Source organism: Cynocephalus volans, chromosome 4 (genome assembly GCF_027409185.1).
Source record: "Cynocephalus volans isolate mCynVol1 chromosome 4, mCynVol1.pri, whole genome shotgun sequence".
NCBI classification, from domain to species: domain Eukaryota; kingdom Metazoa; phylum Chordata; class Mammalia; order Dermoptera; family Cynocephalidae; genus Cynocephalus; species Cynocephalus volans.
In genome coordinates, this window is record NC_084463.1 from 6,863,745 (window position 1) to 6,887,392 (window position 23,648).

Consider the following 23,648-nt stretch of genomic DNA (forward strand, 5'->3'; position numbering starts at 1 on the left):
CCCTCCATGCCAGGCTGGGCCACCAGACCCCCTCACGCAGGTCTATAAGCAAGGCAACTGGCCACACAGTCCTTGGAAGCTACAGGTCTGGAAAAAACATGGCCATGCAGGGAGGGCGCCCAAGGCAGTAAAACACCAGCCAAAGTGGCACCATGTGGGCGCACTCACTCCACCCACATAATATTTACCAAATCACCCTGAACTGGCTCTAAGGTGAGGGGAGCTTGACCAAATTGTTCCATTTTCCCAACAATGACAGTATTTTATTTATTGCTTTTTTTTTTGATTTTTTACAATTTATTAGTCCTCTTGTGAAAATGTCACAAAATTATCACAGATGAAGTCATTGCAGAATCTTTACTCCTTCTGTTATCCAATCTCCAGCTCACTTTTTGCCAGCACCAACATTGGCCTTTGCAGTCCCCCTGACTTTCTTCATTCTGTTCTTGCGTTCCTTTCACTGTTTTCTTGAGGTCTTTTTCTTCTCATACAAGCCATGTCTTGCGAGTCTGTGTTTAGGTTCATTTTTCTTTGCATAATCCAAGGAATCGTAAATCATGCCAAAGCCAGTTGTCTTGCCACCACCAAAATGTGTTCTGAATCCAAACACAAAGATGACATCTGGTGTGGTCTTGTACATTTTGGCTAGTTTTTCCCGAATTTCTGTCTTAGGTACTGTTGCCTTCCCAGGGTGAAGAACATCAATGACCATTTGTTTCCTCTGAAGTAGTCTGTTGGTCATGAACTTCCTGGTCCGGATAGTTACTGTGTCATTCATGATGGCGGCCTACGCTCAGGAAGTCAAGGAGGAAAAGAGCTATTTATTGCTTTTTTCAAACTCTTTTGGCTTTGCTCCAGTCTTAAAGGAATCTATAACATTCATTTATTCAATCAGTGAGTTAGCAAACATTTGTAGAGCACTGTATTGCATACTGAAAACAAGGAAAACAAACCAATGATAATAACTGTTACAAGATAAATAAAATACACTCTTACAAGATGTTGTTCCTAACTACATAGATGGATTGGCATTTGTTACCTATAAAACACATGCAGTTTGAAATACATATTCAGTAAATCTATTGTTTATATAATAAAGATCGCAAAAATTTGAATTCCACATTTTCTTGTCTTCTGGGTACATACAGAAGAATTAAAAACATTTTAGGGGGCAGAGCACTGAAAATATTGAGAACCACTGAGTAGCTGGTAAGAAGACTAGGACCATATATCTTCTTTATTTACCTTTTCATGGCAGTATCTAGAACACTGAGATAGTGTTACATAGTGATACATAGCAAAAAAGGCTGAGTAATTATTTTTGATTGAATAAATGAATATATTTCATGATGCTAATTTATGCATATATTTTGCTCTGAATCTTGATTTGTAAACTTAGTTTAATTATCGCCATGTCTATCTCTTTGGCTCAAATATTCTTTTTTTATTTTATGTAGGGTAGAGATTCATACCTATAAAATTCCCAAAATAACTAGTATGCATCCTGGTTGCATTTTGTTACAGTTCGGGTTCACAAACTAAGGGGGAAAGATATGATCAATTTTAACTATGAAACATCCATCAGGCAATAACAGGATTAAAAACATGAGGGGAAGGAGGGCATGAAAGAGGAGTATGTTCTCTAATACCCAACCTTTCATTGTATAACTGGTTTAGAATTCCCTCACAAGCTGCAGTTAGCCTAATTAGTCCCAATGCTTATTCGCAGCCCCCTTGCGTACAATGGGGAATCTGTAATTCCTCAGTAAAATAATAAAATGGATCCCACAGGATAAGTCCTCTTTGTGTCCTATAGATGAATACCTTATGAATTTATTAAAGGTTTTCTTTTTTTGTTTGTTTTCTTTGGGAATTTTTGAGTGCTCATCTCTAAATGATGCAAGATGTAGGGATAATTTACTTTCCATCTCAGTTTCCAAAGAGATTTCATCTCAAAGGAATCAAAGTCAAATTGTTAAAAAAAAAAAAAATGCTGATTCTAATATTCAAATGAAACTAGTGTAAGAACTTCTGTATTTTCTACTTCCTAACAAGAAATCACTTTTGAAATTATTATTTTCCCTAGTGAATTCTTCCAGCATCTCTGTCACTTTTGCTCTCTGAAAGGGTCATTAACTAACATGGGGTGAAAGCAAGGGCTTCAAGAGGCTTCACAGTGGAGAACTCTTAGTGAACAAGATTTCAGGATCTGTCCCTCAGTTTGCAGGCTCAATGTGTTATTTTTGTTGGTACACGAAAAAGAGCTAAAGACACAGTTACTTAGATCATAAGAGACTAATGAATTCAAGTGAATGACAAGTTATTATCTTTTATTGAGAAATGTGGCTGCCATGTTACAGAATCTCATGCTATAAATGATGGTAATGTGACTCAGAGAAATGGAATGACTCACAAGTCCACACAACTACTAAGGGGCACAGTTGGACTTTGAGTTTGGATCATCCAGAACTTTTTCCATTGTATAGAATACCCTTCTCTCACCCCTCCCTGGTTTCTTGACCCCTTTTTCCAGTTCTCTATTCTCATTAACTTTTAAAAAAAAATTTTATTTTGTCGATATACAATGTGGTTGATTATTGTGGCCCATTACCGAAATCTCCCTCCCTCCTCCCTCTCCTCTCTCCCACCCAACAATGTCCTTTCTGTTTGATTGTCATATCAACTTCAAGGAATTGTAGTTGTTATGTCTTCTTCCACCCCCTGGTTTTGTGTGTGTGTGTGTGTGTGTGTGTGAATCTATTTATTTATTTTTAGCTCCCACCAATAAGTGAGAACATGTGATATTTCTCTTTCTGTGCCTGACTTGTTTCACTTAATATAATTCTCTCAAGGTCCATCCATGTTGTTGCAAATGGCAGTATTTCATTCGTTTTTATAGCTGAGTAGTATTCCATTATGTAGACTTTTTTTGTTTTTTTTTTTTAAAGATGACCGGTAAGGGGATCTTAACCCTTGACTTGGTGTTGTCAGCACCACGCTTACCCAGTGAGCTAACCGGCCATCCCTACATGGGATCCGAACCCGTGGCCTTGGTGTTATCAGCACCACACTCTCCCGAGTGAGGCACAGGCCGGCCCTATTCTCATTGACTTTAAAATGATATTAGAATGTTAAGTTTTAGAATATATGCGCATCAAGTGTTAATGCTGCTCTGAAGTACCAGTGTCCTATCACACAAAAAGACCAGTTATGACACAAGATAAGCTACACATTAAGTGCTTTAAATATAGTTCATTGTACACTGATGTCTATTGTGTACTGAGTTTGCTTTAGGTCTTGGAGCATAATGTTTAAAACTGGCATCGTTGTGAAATTGAATAATAGTTATGTATTTTATTTTATGGCATATTGCTTATAAAACATTTGGATTTTATTTTTATCAAACACAAAACCTTTAATAATGACACATCTCACAAAATAAAAGTTCCTCTTGCAGACTTAATTACTAGGAATGCATTGTTATGAGAGACATGTATATGATATACGTGTGCATGTGTGTGTGTGTGTGTGTGTGAGAGAGAGAGAGAGAGATTCAGAGGTGATTAAAACTCATGGTTAAGTAAAGTCTTAAAGTGTACAAACTGAATTTAATATAAACACTATGTATTAAATAGAACCAGTAATTAGTACACATCACTGCCCACCAAATCACACAACATGTAAAATTATATAAGTGGAATAACTTAGAAAAACTAAGCTTCATTTTATGAAACACGTCCAAAACGCATTTTCGCTGAGTTGTATTATTAGCATGTGAATGGGACCCAAGGTAGGCAGAGATACAGTCCTAGCTGCAGTCTCTTGCCTCTGCCTGCCTGCCTTTCCCGTCCTAATTTCTCTGGAAGGTCCTCTTTCATATCATCAATTCCATTGCTTCTTGTCCTTCTGATGTTTTCGTATGACATAACCGAATCGGCTGTAAGTTTCCTAGACATTCACCCACGCGGCGGGGCATTACAACTCTGTGCCCACAAAGACTCTGACCTAAGCTAGGCCTCCATTCAAACCTGCTGTCAGGCTCAGCATCCACTAAGGATTATCTTAAACCTTCCTCTCTGTCCTGAGGCTCCACACTCAGTCTCTGTCACTACTACCAGCAGATGGCAATCTCTTATTTGATGGAGAAAGAGAATATGAAAGTACTGAAAATAGTAAGAAAGATCTCACCCTCCTGTCCAAGGATAATCCAGCCTCTGCCTCTGATCTCCATGCTTCCAGGGAATGTGGCTCAGTAAATACTCCCTTCTCATTACCTAGACTCAGACTCTCTTTCTCTACAGGCTCTTTCCTCTCAGTTTACAAACATGTTCAATTATAGCCATTCAAATAACATTCATCTAGTTCTACTCCTTGTTCCTTAGGATCTGCCCTGTGTCTTTCCTTCTTTTGTTGTTGTTTTTAACAGATGTTATTTTTAGAGCAGTTTCAGGTTCACAGCAAAGTTGGGTGGGAAGTGTAATTTTAATAAGGCCCAACATACCAAGTATTTATTTCATAGACTGGGCTTTTGTTGTATCCAAAAAGTCATCCCCACACCCAATGTCATATAGATTTTTTCCTATATTATCTTCTGGGAGTTTTATAGTTTGCAGTATCTTCTTAGAGACTCTTTTCTGTTTCTAAAATTAATATATGTCCTTTGTGGAAAATAGAAAAATAATATGAAGTGAAAATACTATACTTGGCATCCTCAGACTCATGAAAAACTGCAGATTTTTTCAAGAATATGCAAATTCGTGTGTGTATGTACGTGTGTACATTTTCTATGTATGTATGCAAGCACATACACATATAAAATACATTTTGAAAACTGGAATCAGATTTAACATAATGTTTACAATATTCTTTTTTCACCAACCAATGTACATAGTATATGCATAGTTTTTCATGTTGATATTTTGTATAACATAAATTTTAAAGCCTACACAGTTTATAATTGAATGTTTCTACCACATTGTTTAATTAATTGCCTATTGAGCATTTATAATGGTTCTCTATTTTCACAATTAAAATAATACTAAGAGGAACAATAGTGTGTATTATAATTTATACATTTTAACTTTTTAAGTGTCCAGAACACACCCAAACCTAACACCATGATTCCTTTTCATACATTTTTACACTCAATTACTATAATAATTAAGAAATAAAGGGAAAAAGAGTCAAATTACTTGCCTGCAAATTAATCATATTTCACTTATTTTGCCACTGTATCCTAAATAGACCAAGAGAAATGAGGAGAAAAAGAGAGGTGGGTCATTTATAGCTCTCAAATAAATATTAAAAACAACCTCCCTCTGTTTTTCTGCTTTTATTTTTCTCCAGTAATGTGAAATGGTTTCTGTATCCCCAGACCCATGAAAACTTGACGAAATTTCCACAGTAAAAAAAAAAAGACTTTCTAAAATATAAATCCTATGTAAATAGATTTTAAATGTCTATTAATAATCAAAAATCATTAATTTCAACAGTGAATTTCATGAGTACAGAGTTATGTTTTGTTATTTTGATCATTGGAAGTCAATTAAAAATGAAGTGCCTGTGAGATAGGAGTGCTCAGTTTCCTAGAGCCTGGATCTCACGCTGCTCCTCTGAGTCTCCAACTATTCATTCCCCAAGGTCTCAGGCCCCTTCTCTAGGCCCTGAGCTAGAAGAGAGTTACTGTTGCATGTTGCACTTATTTTCTTTTCTTATTTTATTTTATAAATATACAACATGGTTGATTATTGTGGCCCATTACCAAAACCTCGCTCCTCCGTCCCTCTCCCCGCTCCCTCCCAACAACCTCATATCTGTTCGCTTGTCCTAACCACTTCAAGGAATTGTTATTGTTGTGTCTTCTTCCCTCCCCCTCCCCCGGTTTATTTGCGTATTTATTTATTTATTTTTAGCTCCCACAAATAAGTGAGAACATGTGATATTTCTCTTTCTGTGCCTGACTCGTTTCACTTAATATAATTTTTTCTAGATCCATTCATGTTGTTACAAATGGCAGTATTTCATTCTTTTTTATAGCAGCGTAGTATTCCATTGGCTGCACCTATCTTCAGCACAACACAGGAAGATAGAGACTGCAGGAAGCAAGCTTTAACCAGTTTCAGTGGTGAAGCATGCGCCATAAAAAGGAGTTTGCCCTTGAATGACCTTCCACTGTAGGCTCCAGAGAGTGCCAAGTATATTTTAAGTATACTGGGTGTACATGCTCAAATTTGACCACTGCTCAGGCATCAAAAAAAACAAACACAGCATGCACAAGGCAAGAGTTACATAACCCCAAGCCACCGCTTCAGTAGAATAGTCATAGATAGCATGAATATGTACAGATAGCCAGCTATAAAAAGTGGAATCCAGGACAAAAGTGGCTTCTGCTCACTCTCAAACCAGACCACAGTTTGCCTGTGAAGAATGTATTCCCTACTCTTTGCATTAAACTTGCTTTCACTTTCCACTTTGATTCTGCTCTTGAAATCTGCGGCAGTCAAGAACCTGATGGGGGACAGTGTTGAAGTCAGGTATCTGACCTCCCCAGACCCTCTCCTCTGGTAACACCAGAATAACTTTCTAGGTTGCATATTTAAAGAAAGTAGTTTCTAAATGGCACTCTTTAAGTTTTCCGACTTGTAGTAAGTAAATCTCTGGGAAAATCTCCGATTACCTCCTTAGAATAAAATCCTATTGCTTAATTGCTAGGTCAAGGGAATGAACATGCTTAGATCTTTATAATACAATTCTCATCCAAATAACTTTTATCTTTTATTTCTACCACTAGTATACAAGAATGCCTCTTGTCTATCATCCTAGCCAACACTGTGGAATTATTTTTCTGATTTTTGCCAATCTGATAAAAGAAAATATTTCACTATTGTTTTAACTTATGATTCCTATTACTAATGTTGAATGTTTTTTCATATATTTGTTAACCATTTATGCTTTTGTCTAACATAATTTTGCCTTACAGAATTATTATAACTTGCCAATTTATACACTGAGAACATTGATCTCTTACTGATTTATAAGAATTTGTATGAATACTTGTTTGGGCTCATATTTTGTAAATATTCTTCTAATTTTACACCAGATTGTAATTCTTTTTACTTTTTAAAATTAGACATTTTAAATGCCTACATAAGCTAAATGTAAATTGTAAAGCGTGGTAAGGAAATAAAAATCTTGAAACCACCATCCATGTTCAGAACTAAAATATAACCAAATATCAATGAATCTCTGGTTCTTTTATACTCTCTTATCCCTCTAGTTCTGCCCAGAGGTCAACACTACACAGAATTTTCTGTTTAATATATTCTCATATTTTTAATAGTTTTATTTTAGATGTGTTAAATGCATTGCTTTATTTTTCTCCTTCTGTGCTTTGCTGGAATTGCAAAGTAGTAAAAAAAAGAGGGACTCTGAAGACAGATAGTGTGGGTTCAAATCTGACTGCACACCTTAACCATGGTATTTTAAACAATTCACGTTGCTATAACAAAATACCCTAGGCTGGAGAGCTTTTAAGTCTCAAAAAAAAAAAAAAAAAGTTTACAACAAAAATTTATTTCTCATAGTTCTGGAGGCTGAGCAGTCCAAGACCTGTGCACCAGCAGGTCTGGTTTCTGGTGAGAGCACACTTGCTCATTTGCAAGTGGCATTTCTGGTTGTGTCTTCACATGGAGGAGAGTAGAAAGAGAAAGCAAAAATCTCTTCTGTCTTTATATAAGGGCAGTAATTCCATTCAGGAGGGCTCCACAACATTATTTAATCACTTCCCAAAGGCTCCATCTTATTTACCTTCACATTTGGGGTGAGGATTTCAACATATGAATTTAGTGGAGCCAGAAAAATTCAGTCCACAGCACATGGACATGATGGTGCCACCCTTTTCTCCTGTGAAAAGGAGGATGATAATGATACTACCACATACAAAAGTTGTGAGGAGGAAATTCATTAATGCCTGACATACAGTAAGGGTTCCATCAGCATTTTATCATCATCAATACCATCATCGTCATCCTCATCCTCAGGCTGACACCGCCAGGACAATTCTGAATAACAGCAGTGATAGTAGATATCCTCATCTCGTTCCCAACTTTCAAGGGCATTTCTTCTTACATGTTAAAAAGGATGTCCCTGTAAGTTTTTGGTAGATATCCCTTCAACAAATTAGGGATATTTCCTTCTATTCCTAGACAGCTCAATGTTTTTATGATGAATGGACAATATTAATAAAATTATGTTTTAAGTAATTGTGATAAATGACATTACTAGATTTTCTGTCATTAAGCTCTTTGCACTTGAGAAATATAACTAATTTAGGTTTGCTTTACTCATTGGTTTATTTTTAAAGGAATTTTTGCATCTACCATCATTGATGAGATTCATTTCTCAATTTTTACTTGTCTGGCTTTATTTTCAAAATTATGTTGCTTTTAAAGGTGAAAAGTATTCCCTCTTTTCTGTCTCTGGATGACTTTGTTTAAAGTTGGAATGATCGCCCTTGACATTTTGTCAGAATCCTAACAAAGCCATCTGGGTCAGAGTGGTTTATTTATGAGATTTTTAAATACTGATTTAACTTATTTAATGGATGTGATTTCAAGGAATTCTTTACGTCTTCTACTTCTTTTTTGAGTGTAATTTTGTAAATCATATTTTCCTACAAATTTTTCTATTTAATCTTATTTTTGTATTTGCGTCTTAAAGTTAGTCATAATATTTTCTTAAATGTTTAATTTCTAATGCATGTGTAATTATATGTTTTCTTTTCTTTTCTTTTTTTTTTTAAGATGACCGGTAAGGGTATCTTAACCCTTGACTTGGTGTTATCAGCACCACGCTCTCCCAAGTGAGCCACAGGCCAGCCCCGTATGTTTTCTATATCAATAATTTCTGCTCTTATTTTTACCTCTATTTTTCCTTTATCTTATTTTTTATTATTTTTCCAATTTACACATTTTAACGCTTTTTACTTTTGCAATTTAAGCATTTCAGGTTGTCATTTCTGTCTAAGCACTACCTCTTCTTCATCCCATAAATTTTGATGTGAAATATATCCATTATTATTCCTTCTCTTCAACCCCATACTTCATTTACAAGCATTCTTAATTTTTAAATTTCTAAATGTAGAAGAGGGTGCTTGTTTTTTGTAATTGACTTTTAATATGATTTCATTATGATTAGAGAACACACCCTATAATAATGACTCTGGAATATATTAAAATTGCTTCTTGGTATACTACACAAACAAAGAATAAACATTTTCTCAAGCATACATAAAGTATTAAGATACTGTTTACTCTTTAATAGAATGAAGCAGGATTTTATACATATTCAGTAATCAGCTTATTACCTTTGTTGTTCAAATCTTCTATATCTTTATTACATCTTTTCTAGTCAAAAAAAAAAATGATATAGAAATGTTGAAAGCACCCACAAGAGGGTGAATATAAAAATGTTTTCCTATAGAACTGTACTTTACAAGATTTTATTTTAATTTGGTGAATAAAATGTAAGAACTGTATCTTCATGGTCAATTGAGTCTTTTATCATTATGTAGTGATCCTTTCTATCCCTAATATTAATTTTCATCTCAAAAACTATTATACCTAAAATTAATATAGCTATTAAATCTTTCTTTAGGTTATTGTTTTGCTGGTATATCCCTTTTCTATGATTTTACTTTTAACTTTCTCAAGTGCTTATTAGATGAGTCTCTTATAGACAGCATATATAAAATAAAATTTTATTATTATACAAACTGATAATCTCCATCTTTTGAAGTGTGTTTATCCCAATTAGATTTATTAGGATTACTGACATATTAGATTTTTTGCTTATCATTTTAATGTTTGCTGTCTATTGTCCCTGTGTTGCCTTTTTCACATTGAATTTTTTGTTTTTGTTTATTTTCTCCATTTCTTATCCCTACTCTTCACACTTGGTAGAGTTACTTCCTATTCATCTTCTTTTAGCAGTTACTCATATATTTTTACCATGCACACTTAAAGCCCAAAGTTAATGATTTTATCCCAATCTTGAAAAGCCAAAGAAACTTAAAACTTAAAACGCTAATTCTGACACCCCTATTCTAACATGCGTGTCGGTGTTATACAGCATTTTAGTTCTAACTACAACAAATACTTGTATTTGATTCTACTAGTAGAAAGAATATGAGCATATGAAGCAGACAATTGTTGCTTAGATTAATTACACATTTGTCAATTTTCTTGCTCATAATTCAGACTGTCCTTTTTGATGACTTTTATTTTTCCTGAAAGGCTCACTTTAGAAATCCCTCTAGTGTAAGTCTGTAGTGAAAAACTGGATTTTTGGTTTTTGTCTATTCAAAACTGTCAGTATTTCACCCTTGTCCATGGAAGATAGTTGTGCCAAGTACAAACTTCTGAATTTTGATACTTGTTTTCTTTCAGCACTTTGAAAATATGATCAAAGACATCAGCAACATTTGTGACCTTGCTAAATCCATCTGTTTCTGGTCATCATCCCACTCTACGCTCAGGGACAGCTGGCACTGTTAATCACTTCTTCAAATACTTTCTTTCTTGGTTTTCGGGACCCTTCAAGCTCTCCGCTTTCCATCTAACTCTCAGTCTCCTGTGCTGGCTCATCAGCTTCTCCCAGTGTCGTAGTGTCCCAGGACTCAACTCTCGGACCTCTTCATATAAGCTTCACTTTGGTGATTTCCTTCAGTCTTAAGGCCATGAAACTCAACATGTTGTTGACTCTCAAATTTGTATCTCTGGCCTAACCTTCCCTCTAAGTTTTGTACTATTACATCCAAGTTCCTCCTCAAGATGTCTGCTTTTATCCCAACAACTATCTCAAACACTCCATGTCCTATACTGGTATTCTGATCTTGCCCCCAAAATCTGCTCCTCCTGCTATGTTTTTCCATTTGAATTAATAAAACTTCAGTCCTCTCAGGGGGTCAAGCCAAAAACTGTATCATCACCAGCGGCCCCTTCTTTCTCTTTTAGACCAGATCCAATCAATAGCAAATCCTGTGACCTCTACCTTCAAATCTATCCTTATACAACTGATTCTCACCACCTCTATTGCAATCCTGGTTCAATCTCTCATTATCTTTTACCTGCATTGTTACGATAGCCTCAAAATAGTTCTCGCTACTTTCACCTTTACCACAACACACACTAGCCAGAATGATCCTGTTATAATGTAAGTCAAATGATGTCACTCCTATGCCCAAAACCCTCCAGCGACTCCACATCTCACTTGGTAAAAGCTGTAATCTCCTTGCTTACGTCTTTTTTTCTTTACCTATTTTCTCTCTCCTTACACTGCTCCACTCACATGGTCTTCCTGTTGTTTCTCTAACTGCTCAGGCACCACTTCTATTCCTCAGCACCTTTGCATCTACTGATTCTCCTTTCTAGAATATTCTTCACCCAGATGTCTATATGGCTTACCTCCTCGCCATCTGCAAGTTTCTGTTCTGAAAACAACTTCGCAAGACCTTCTCTGACCACCCAACTTAAAGATGTACCCCCAACATTTTCTATGCTCATCTGTTTCATTTTTCCCATGATTACCACCTCCTATGATACCATGTATTTGGTTCATTTTGCTCACATTAGCTACATGAGGGCATATTTATAGTGGCTAAAACACGATGAGGAGTAGAAATAAACAGTTGTCATATAAATGAATGAATAAATGAATGAGTAAATTATTTCACTGTCTTCTGATTTGTTCTTAGGGGCCTTTGTCACTTTGTCATTCATTTCAGAGTGATCCTTCTCTTCTCTCTGTCCATTTTAGATTATTTTCTTGGTCTTTTTTGTTCAATAGCACTTACTATTAATAATGTGTCTGGAAATGGGTTTATTTTTATTTGTTCTGCTTCATATATGTTATGCTTCCTGTATCCCTGGCATGATCTTCACCTCTCCTCGTTACCTTTCAGACCTTGTACCTGTCACTCTTCCCTCACTAACTCTGCTCCAGCCACACTAGTCTGTGTCTGTGGATTCATATCTTTCACTGATCTTGGAAAATGTTAAGCATTCGTTTCAAGTAATCTCTCTCATCATTTCTCTATTCTCTTGTCTTAGGACTCTAGGTAGACATGTATGAGACCTAATTATTCCATATCCCACAATCCTTAGCTTCTTTCATATTTTTCATCTTTTACTGTCTCTGTGCTGCATTTTAAGAAATTTTTCAGATCCTCTTGTAATCTGTGTCTATTCTGAATTTAGATTATTTTATTCCAGCAAATGTATTTCTAAAAGCTCTATTTTGAATTTTTTGTAGTCTCTTATGGCTTGCTCATGTAGGACTCTATCTGCTGATTCCTTAATCATTTTATTTATCATTATTTTTCTATAATATTTATAACACATTTATATATTATATACCAAATATGAGGGTACTTCAAAAAGTTTGTAGAAAAATAGAATTGAAAGATAATGCAATCTTACCATGAACTTTTTAAAGTACCCTCATTCTTCAAGCATCTAAAATCCATGAAGATCTAAATCTTTTATTTGATCTTTCTGATTACACTCTGGAGGTTGTTCCTCATCCCCCATCCCTATTATAAATTTGGTGATCTTTGATTATAAAATTATATATGGTTTATCTTACGCTTTGGAAAACCTAGAGACCTAACATAGGATTCTAACAACACTTTCCTGTAGAGAGTATTTATAGTTGTTCATTTTTGGTTTTTGTTTTGTTTTCAAAAAGCTAGGGCACTATCACCTTGGGACCCCCCACTCCTACTTCTAACGTCCCAGGTTTAATTTGGAGGCCTGGATTTTTTTCTTTTAAGGCCCCTGACTTTGTTGCTGGCCTTCATGGCTGTTATAATTTTCCACCTGCAGATGAGACCTTACGTGTGTACTCACAGATCACTACTCCAGTTTCAGTAATTTATTTTTTTAAGTTTTTTTAACTTTCTTCTTTTCTTTCTTCCTTCCTTTCTTTTTCTCTGCCTCCCACTCTCCCTTCTTTTCCTTCTTTCTTCCCTTCTTCCTTCTTCATTTCTTCTTTCCTTTCTTCCTTCTTTCCTCCTTCCTCCTTTTTATTCTTCTTGGTAATTCTCTGTATATCCTGCGCACACAACAATTTAATGAATATTATGTTTAATGCAGGATCTAATTATTTTGTTACAAATAAGCCCGTCAAAATATCTATTTCACCATAGGGTAGTAAGTGAAAGTTAATGACTTTTATTTGTTATCATTGTATCTAAAAAGTTATTCACCATAGGGCTTTTTAAATAAAAGCTTTTTCTTGTGGTTTCTTCTACCTTCATGCTGAGGTTACATGAATATTCACATATATTTTCCTTAGCTCCTTTATAGATAAATTTGTTAAATATTAATGCTTAATACCATGAAATTAATTTTGGTATGTGAAATAATGTAATTATCTACCTGTACTTTTTTCTAAATAGCAAATACATTGTTTTAACATTGTGTGCCAAATTCTTACTTGAACTTGGAATTATTTCCAGATTTCTATGTTTTTCCACTGATCTGTTATTCTAATATATGATGAATAAGTAAGCTATGCATATTTTTCTGCCTCCTCATTCTCTTCCACTTTCTAGTCAATTTTAATCAGATCTCTGCTTCTACCACTTTCATACAATTTCTCTCACTCAGTTTGCGGATTTCCAACATGAGGCACATAACCTGATGCTTACCTCCCCTAGTCTCTACAGTATTTAACAGTGCTGACACCTCTTTCCTTCTTGAAATAGTTCATCAACTTTTTGACACCAGGAAAACACCTTTTCAGCAACATTTATAGTATCTTCCACATATCCCTCTGTCAATAGATAGTGGTAAACTCATTGAATGTTGTGGGAAAGTCCTAAATCACCAGTCATCCAAACAGTAATGTCATAATAGTTTGAAAAACGTTTTAAAAGTACAGATACGTGAGCCCTGCTCACAAATATGTTCTGTTTGAGTAGATCTAAGATGGAAATGGGGGATCATAATTTTAAATGTTTTGTAAGTGACTGACACATATCCAGGTTGTGAATTGTTGATCCAGCCCAATCCTATTATTGCATAAATGAAAAAATTGAGACAAAATTATCATAAGATTTTAAAAGTGGGTGGAATGCTGGGCATAATCCAGCCAAACCTCTGATTTTGCAAGCTCTTAATCTGAGGTTCAGAAAGAAAAATGACACTGTAACACAGCTGCATATTCAGAACTACATCCCATTTACTGTAGCTTGAATACCAAGCAAGTGGATAGAAATCTTCATAAAATCTTTTGAAGGACACAGTATTACTATTTTCATTTTAGAGATGAAAAAACTGACATCCAGAAAAGTTGGGTAATTTTTTTTTAATGACTACTTAATTAGCAAATGAGAGATCCAAACTCCCAGGTAGTCCAACAGCAGAGGCTGTGAGCTCACCTGCTCTACTCTAGAAGTCTGCCCAACTCACATCTTCCACTGCTGACTCCTGAATACACACAACAACCCAGATAAAAATAAATAAAGCTTTGTTTTCCATCACCATGCTTTAAGAGAAGATAGAAAAAATCCTAATGAAAGTAGATTATTACAAAAATCATTCCATGACACAGAAGTGGCAGCAATTCTTTGGGTCACTCTTCTACCCAAACATGTCCTCTTTTCAAGTCAAAACTTAAAGTCATAACAAGTGTACATATAGGAGAAATAAATAAATATTCCACCAACATTTATTGAGTCTTTACTAAGGGCCAGAAGCCAGGCTAAGCACTGTTGATATAATAGTGAATAAAACACACATGGTGTTTATCCTGAAAGTCTTCATCGTCTAGTAGAGAAGACAGATAACTAATCAGGCAATTAAACAAAAACGTGAGAACTGCTATTATTGAGGCCCTTATTTTATGCTAGTCTGTAAAACATACAACAGGAGCAGCTAGAATTGGCAGGATAAGTGAAGCAGGGTTTCTCTTCAGCTGATATCTGAACATTAACATAGAAGAAAAAAAAAAGAGGGAGAGGAACAGCTAACAAGAGTGATGTGGAAAGGCAAATATATTTTAACCATTTAGGAAGCAGCACTGTTCAATAAACAAAATGTATCTACAGAGATGGTAGCCAGAAGAAAACAAGGGAAATCCCATACACACTGTATAAATTATCGAGTTATTCTTCTACTATGTTTGAAAAGCCATGCTGGATATGTCATTCTTATATAAAATACTGCCTTATATTAAACAAAAATTATCCTGCAAATAAGTTTCTTAGAGTTTTCTTATAATTAAGTAAGTAAAATCAGATTATAAATGTAATATTAAGTGCTTGTTCTACGTCAGGGACTCAAATCTGTTTTAGGTAATAGAGATACAATATCAAACAAGATACAGCTTCTGCTAATAGACTTAGAGGGGGAGATTTTAAGGAGAAAATAAATTTTGATACAGTGGGACCTGTACCACAACAGGGTAGGCATAGAATGCTATGAGAATATACCCCAAGTTTGTCTAACTTTGTCTTTCTGTTCAGGAAAGACTTTGCAGAGGTTCTGGGTAATCTCATACCTGAAGGATGGATAGGCTGAGCAAGGCAAAGAAGAGGATATGAGAGAGTGTTCTAGGCTGAGGGAAGAACTTGTGGACAAGTGTTCAGGGAAAAAGAATGTGTTGTATTTGGGAAACTGCAGGGGTTCACAGCTGGACAGTGCTCTGCTCATACAAGGAAGGCAGGTACAGAGGAGGCACAGCCATCTCATCAGGTAATACTAGGAGAAATGAGTCAAAAGGGGAAATTACAGGGGTTCTCTGTAACAGCAGCACTGAGTACTGCAAAGCAGGGGTGAGCAGTGATGAGTAAAGGGAGAGGAATCAAGGAAGACACCCCTCTTGGGTTTGAGCAGTTAGACAGGTGATGGTACTGTTCACTATGACGGTGATCGCAGGAAGAAGAAAGAGTTCAGTGGGGTTGGAGGTGCTGCCATGATAAGGTTAATTGTCACACATTGAGTTCAGATGCCTACGGAGAACTCGAATGGAGATGCTAGGCAGTGAAATATGTAGGTCTGAAGTTCAGATGCAAACTCTATCTAAAGTTATAGATGAAGGGATTCTTTCCAAAATCAGATGACTATAATCTGTAATAAACTAGTAAATTTATTTGAAAAGAGTATGAAAATTCCCTCTAAAATATAAGCGGAAAACATTGGAGGAGAAGAGAGAGAGGAAGGAAGGAATCAAAGAAGGAAAAGAGAAAAGGAGGGAATAAATCTCACAACTATTTGGCCCCAATACACACTTTAATTTACATTAACTTATTCTTTCCAGTTACCCTATAAAACTATAATGACGTCTTTATTTTCCAAAGCTTTCAATCCAGGCTTTTTGATCCCAAATTCATTGATCTTTCTGTTATATCTCACTTCTGTCTGTATGAAAAACCTCTGGGGTGTTGTGGGAGGGAGGGGACAATTTAAAGGGAAAACCATATTGTCTTCTGACAATTAGTACTGCTCCTAGTTCAAAAAAATGTTTTTCTACTCAACCTTTTTCTCAGGGCAACCTTAACTTCCTTGTTCCTGAAGCTGTAGATCAGAGGATTGAGCATGGGTACCACAATGGTACAGAACACTGTGCACACTTTCCCCTGGTCCATACACAAACAGGCTAAGGGTGGGGGACATGGACACCCTTGACTTAAAAAAAACAGAAACAACAACTGCATGTGAGCTACAAGTGCTGAAGGCTTTGGACCTTCCTTCAGTGGAGTGAATATGTAGGATGCTGGAGAGGATGAAGTGTAAGAGACAATAATGGTGAGGCTGAGCACACCACCGTCAAAGCCCACAACACCAAAACCATCATTTCATTGATGAGAGTTCTGGTGCAAGAGAGCTCCAGGAGGGGAAGGATGTCACACATGTAATGGTTGATGGTGCTAGCCTAACAGAAGGTCAGCCTCATCATGCACCCTGCGTGGGCCCAGGCACCTATAAATGCCCCCACATACACAATCACAGTCAGCAGAGAACATACCTGAGGAGACATGGTGACCATATATAGCAGGGGCTTACAGATGGCCACATAGCGATCATAGGCCATCACTGTCAACACACAGCACTCTGCACTGACAAAGAAGCAGTAGAAAAAGAGCTAAGTCATGCATACTGCATAGGAGATGGTGTTCATCTTTGATACAAAGTTTACCCACAGTTATGGAGTAATAACAGAAGATCAATAAAGGATAATTTAAAGAGGAAGTAGTACATGGTAGTGTGAAGGTTAGAATCCAGTCCAGTTAGAAAAACCAACCCAGGTTTCCTACCACAGTGACTACATGGATTCCTAGGTAGAGGAAGAAGAGAGGGAGCTGGATCCCTGAATATTCTGTTAGATACACAAGAGTAAACTAAGTGAAGGAACTGTTTCCAATGTTCATTCTCTTCCAGTGGGATCTGAAAGATAGGACAGTACAGTCATATTTGAGACAGAACCCAGATTTACCATGCAATGCCATGCCCAATCCCTTCTGAAGCCAAGAAGCCAAAGGCTCTGCTGAGGTTTAACTATCTGATAGAAAACTGGATCTGGCACTGCTCATATGATAAAGACAGGTGCATGGGAGGCATCAGCATAATGAAAGCATATGGGAGAAATTTGTCCAGGGGAGGAAATGCAGGGATTTCTCATCTTTTCTCTGACTCAATGTGTCACTAACATTTATTCCACTTTATGTTTGTCAAACTTTATAAGCCATGGTCAGGCTACCGGTGCTGACCACCAGCCCATTCTGGATGCAGTGTAGGGTGGAGACCATGAGCATCATGTTCATAGCAGAATTAGGGAAACAGAGACGCACAGAGGTCCTTTGGCTTCCGAAGTACATACAGCAAGAAAGTTACTGTCAGCAATAGAACCTTGGTCTCTTTCACAGGAAATTCTGTAAGGAGCAGAAAGAATGGAGGCACTACAAACCGAATCATCTCAGCAGTACTTTTGATGTCTACTTTTCTCCTGCACAGACCATTTAATTATCTGTAACTCAGGGTTGGAACTGCAGAAAGAGAAAGAGTCGATGGAAGGACATAAAAACATAAAGATTCAATGCTCATCCTCCTTCTGCCTAGAGGCATCAGAACCGGCCTTGTGTTTTTTCCTCCACCTTTGTTCTCCAAAGAGAAATAGCTTTGCTGCTGCAGAAGGTTAGTTCTGAACTAAAACCCTCCTTTTGTGCAGAGGCTCAGCACATTTATAAATCTGTCTTTGACTCACTCAGAGAATCAGTCAAATAAATATCATAGTTTTCAATTATGAATTTGCCAGGCAGTGATCATTAAACTAAAAAAAAAGGAATCCAAACAGTTCTTTTATTTCCAACAAAATAACATGTAGCATCGTGTAAATTATTTTATTTTGAGCTTCAAGGTCTTGGGGATTTGATACACAGGCTTTCCCAGGACCCTCTCCATCACTCAAATCTTTTAGGAAAGACAGATTTAAGAAAGTTTATACACTCATGAAGATGCTTTGACCCTGGTGTCTTTGGAGACAATATTCAACTCAGATTTTCACATCAGGGATTGTACATTCCTCAGGGCAGAGAAGGTAGAAATTTTCCCTTCACTTCTATTTCTCCCAGTTCTTCTTTGATTAGATAAAATTGTTCACACATAGCTAATGACATTTAAAATACCTCTCAAAATATTACATGTACATACACATCCTCCCACACATGTATTACAATATGACATATATGATCATATGATGCATAATACCTTATATTTTTTAAAACAAATCACTTCCTTTTCCTCTTTTGCTCAGCACTCCCCTTCTTTCTTCAGTTCTCTTCAAACTCATCATCCCCAGTTATTCATGCTTATAACCTAGCACACACCTTCTCATATTTTACTACTTACTCACATAACCAAATACATTTATAGGGGCTTTACACTTGACTTACACAGTATTTATTTTATTTACCTCTTTCTTTTGTCATTTAAAAATACTTTGTTGAAATATCTCCAATATTCTGTGTTGTAGATATGTTACCCAACCACTCCATGTTAATAAATTCGTTATTTTACCAGTTTTTAACCACCAAAAACAATGCTGAAATAATCAACATGTGAATACACCTTGATATACCAGTACTTTTATTTCAGTGAGATAAATTCACAGAATGTATTTCAGTTTATTATTTTTGTAAAAGCTATAATCACATCCCCATGGGCAATGTATGCAAGTTTCTTTTCTTTTCCCAACCGAAGTGGTATTGGTGTTTATAGCTGTGACAGTCTGATAAGTGTAAAGTGATGTATCACAGTTACTTTAAATTGCATTCTCCTGTCTATTACTGAGCTTGAGCATCTTTTCACAAATTTGTAAACCTTCTGAAATTGCTTTTCTGACTTACCTATTTATGTCCTTTCCCCATTTCTATTGCGGTTGTTTTCTCTTTTCCTGACCAACTGAGGAATACAGTGAATACTAATCTTCTATACGTTACCTGCATTGAAGCTACATAATTCGTCCTAATCCACTATTAGTCCACTGATTGCTTAAGGTATCTTTTGCCAAACAAAAGTTTTAAAACTTTACACAGTCAAATATGTCTATTTGAATATACAAATATGTCTATTTGAATATACATAATATATACAGACTTGCCCCATATATCACCGCTCTGATACCACCACCTGGATTTGAGATGACTGTCTCTCACTTGCATCACTACAAAGCACTGAGAATTAGATCCCTGCGCCATCCATTACCCGTCCCAGTCTGAGGCAGAGTTTCCCACAGCCCAGAAACCCCGGTTACATTGTCCTGGGGGTGTGGGTGGACACCCCGACAGCCCCACTTACCCCACCTTAGCCGCCTGGGCAATGGCTTTCAGCCAAAATGAAAAAGGGGGGTGGTGGTGGGGCCTCCCAGAAATGCAATGACCCCCTGAGAAAATTCCCGGGGGGAGACGGGCGCAGCGGCCGGCAAGGAGGACCCGCAGGCGCGGAGCCTCAGGGAGTGGACTGCAAGGGGCTCTCCTGGGCTGTCTGGGAAGGCGCCGTCCCCCACACGCGCTGCCGCGCGGCCGCTGCCCAGTGACCGGCGAGGCGGGCTGTCCTGCCACCACCCGTCCTGCTGGGCTCCCGGCGCTCCCCGCCCCTGAGTCTCCTGCCGCCCCGCCCCGCCCCGCCACACTCGCAGCCCCCGGCCCGCCAGGCCCCGGGGTCACGCCCCGCCGCCTCCCCTTATCCGGCCCCAGCACCCGCCGCCGCGGCAGCCCGGGGCAGACATGGCGGCCAGCGCCAGGCTCCTCCTGCCCGGAGGAGGGCGCCGGGTCTCTCGGCCTGCGCCGGCATCACCGCCGCCCCGCCCCGCCACACTCGCAGCCCCCGGCCCGCCAGTCCCCGGGGTCACGCCCCACCGCCTCCCCTTATCCGGCCCCAGCACCCGCCGCCCCGCCCCGGACACCCGGACCCTCCCGAGGCACCCCGCGCCTCCCTTCGCCTCGGCCGGACACTACTGCCCTCGCCGCGGCCCTACCTCCTGGGTCCGCCTCAGCCGCCCGGTCCCGCGCGCTCGTCCCGCACTCGGACGGAGGAGCCTGCATGCGCCCGCCGGCCCGGCCCGAGCCCAGGAGACGTCCGAGCTCCCCGCTTCCAGGCGGAGTGGAGCCCGGCTCTGCGGGAGAGGTGGGGACGGCAGGGCACCGTGGAGACCCCAGCACGGGGCGGGGAGGACTAGTTAGGAAGACCGCCCCTTTCTCACCTCCACAGGTGAGGCAGGGTCTCCCACTGGCTTCGCTCCCACCTACCAGTAATTCCTTTTAAATAGCGCAGTAAATAAACGAAATGCCTGGGAATAAACTAAAGATGTGAATGATGTCGACAATAAAAACTACGAAACACTGAAGAAAGAGATGAACACACAAGATAGTAGACACCCCCAAGTTCACGGGTTCAAAGAATTAATGTCATTAAAATGTCTACGCTACACACAGTGATCTAGAGATTCAAAACAATCCCTATGAAAATACTAATGAACTTTTTTCACAGAAATAGAAAAAAACAATTCTAAAATTTGTATGGAACCACAGCACACCCCAAATAGACAAAGCAATTTGAACAAAAAGAACAAAGCTGAAGGCATCTCATTACCTGACCTCTATGAAGCTATAGAAACTAAAATGGTACGGTATGAGCATATGAAAAAATGCTCAACGTCACTAATCATCAGGAAATTACAATTCAAAACCACAATGAGATCGCCTTGTTACTGTCAACAGGCTAGGCTTGCCCTCTCACACTAAACAAATGACCCAAAAGTCTAAAAGTTGGTGGTAGCATTGGAAGCTTTATTCAGATAACCATAATCTGGGAGGTGACCAGGCTGAAATCATCCTGCCTTCTTATGCTTGTTCTGGGGTTTGTAAAGGGGAAGAGGTGGGAAGGTGAGGTAAAGGTTTGTCCTGCAGACAGAGAGGGAGGCTGGTCACCGGATCAGCAGATTCAGATGTCAGGGTCCCACGATGGACCGGGTGCGTTGGCACCATGGAGTCTGTAATTGATGGACTGGTCAGCTTCAAACCCTTGATATTACCTCAGGAGTCCTCATCTCCTAGGGAGAGCTCAATGACTGTAACTTCAATCAAGCATCACTGGAACATAAAAACGCCTGACTCATACCTCTAACTAACGTGGATGCAATTTTTCTTTAAGCAAGAAAGTGAGCTAATAATCAGCTAAGGTGCTTTGCCTTTCTCTTGGAATTCCTTTCTTTGCAGTTGATTGGGAAAGGTAAGAAAAACAGAAAACTTAGTCTCAATTCCTAATTTTAGGTGCACAACATCTAAAGTAAATCAACATAAGAAGGTGTAATGGGAAATGAACAGAAATAAACTTTTGAGAAGGATCCTTTGGGGCATGATTTCATCCCTGGGGCAGTTTTAGCCATACAATCAGTTTCTCAATTCTTCTGCTAATCTCTAGAAATAGATGATTATCACTTCCTAAGTTAATGACTCACTGAAATTTTCTGTTTGGTCTTAGTTATCCCAAAGATGGCAGTTCTCTGGCTAAGGTCCCTTTCAACCTCACTCCAGATAGACTGGTTATTCACCAAAATACTAAAAATAATGTTGTTGAGGGTGCAGAGAATGGGGAAATCTTATACACCATTGGTGGGAGTGTAAATTGCTACAGCCTTTATGGACAGCAGTATGGCGGTTCCTCAAAAAATAAAAAATAGAACTACCTTATGATCAACAATCTCAGTACTGAATATATATCCAAATAAAATAAAATAAATGTGTCGAAAATATATCTGCACTCCCATGCTCATTGTAGTACTGTTCACAACTGTGGAGGATACCAACATTAATAAAGCAAATGTATTTCACAGGGCCTAACTTATAGCTTTGTGAGGCCACAGCCCTGTAGTTTTAGCAAAGCCAAACCCAGTAGTTTAAGGTACAGCCTAACTTTTTAGTATTGCACATAGTAATGCTAAGCTTGGTGAAAACAGAAAACTTTCCCAGGACTAAAGTCTCTGTTGTAGATAAAAAAAATTGTAACACAGCAAAAATGCTTGCTCTAAGGGGTCGTCCTTGGTGCAACTAAACCTAATCATGGGAAAGTATGTGAGCTAAAGGCTTCAAGGTTGATGGTTGGGGGATGTTCCACATCTTGCCTCTGGCTGTTTGAGTTTCTTAAGGAACTAAGTGTTGCCATGACAATTATCTCATTGTTCTTTTTGTAACCATCAGTGTTCTTTTTCTGTAACTTTCTTGCCTGGACAATAAAAACCGAGAGAAAACCTAATTTGGGGTTATTTTCCTAGGAATCCTTCTCTCTTGAAGGAATTGTTCCTGGGATTAACCCTTTCGGGCATCTCACTGCTCTGGAGAAATGGGTTTTGAGTAATCTGGGCTTTGAGTAATCCTTTGCATCTCCATCACCCTGGGAGAGGTGACACACAACAGTTAAGAGATGGAAATCTTAAATATCCTTCAATGGATGAATGGATAAAAAAAAATTGTGATTGTGTTATATATACACAATGAAGTATTATTCAGCCAGAAAAAAGAAATTACTGCAACATGAATGAACTTGGAGACCATTATGTTACCTGAACCAAACTAGGCACAGACAGACAAATACCCCACGATCTCATTCATATGTGAAATCTAAAAAATGGGTTCTCACAGAAGGGGTTCTCTCTAAAGTAGTGGTTACCTGAGGCTGAGGATAGTAGTGGGGAATGAAGAGAGGTTGTTCCATGGGTACAAATTTGCAGTGAGAAAGGAAGAATAAATTTTGGTGCTCTAGGGTGACTATGGCTAATAATATTGTATGTATATTTCAAAATACCTAGAAAAGAGGATCTTGAATGTTATCACCACAGTAAATGTTTAGGTGATAAATATGCTAACTACCCAGAGTGAATCATTATACAATGTATGCATGTATTGAAACAACACAATGTACCCCATGAACACGTACAGTCTAAATAAAAAATAATAAAATTTTCTACGGAATCAAATTCTTAAAGAATGTGTTCCATTCATAAGGGACAGAGGGGAATTAAATATAGAGAACTAATCATTTCCCCAGGATTAGTACCTCTTCAACACAGGGCACTCATAATCTTGGATAACT

The 23,648-nt window shown here is 38.1% G+C and overlaps 1 protein-coding gene and 1 pseudogene across 1 annotated transcript; both read right to left on the minus strand.

Annotated features, from left to right (window-relative positions):
- Positions 1–388: 388 nt before the first annotated feature.
- Positions 389–800, minus strand: LOC134375465 (small ribosomal subunit protein eS24-like). Its single transcript, XM_063093908.1, has one exon. It carries the CDS (start codon positions 776–778, stop codon positions 458–460), a length of 321 nt encoding a protein of 106 aa, XP_062949978.1. The 5' UTR covers positions 779–800; the 3' UTR covers positions 389–457.
- Positions 801–16,513: 15,713 nt separating this feature from the next.
- Positions 16,514–19,756, minus strand: LOC134374938 (olfactory receptor 8B8-like; annotated as a pseudogene).
- Positions 19,757–23,648: the final 3,892 nt, after the last annotated feature.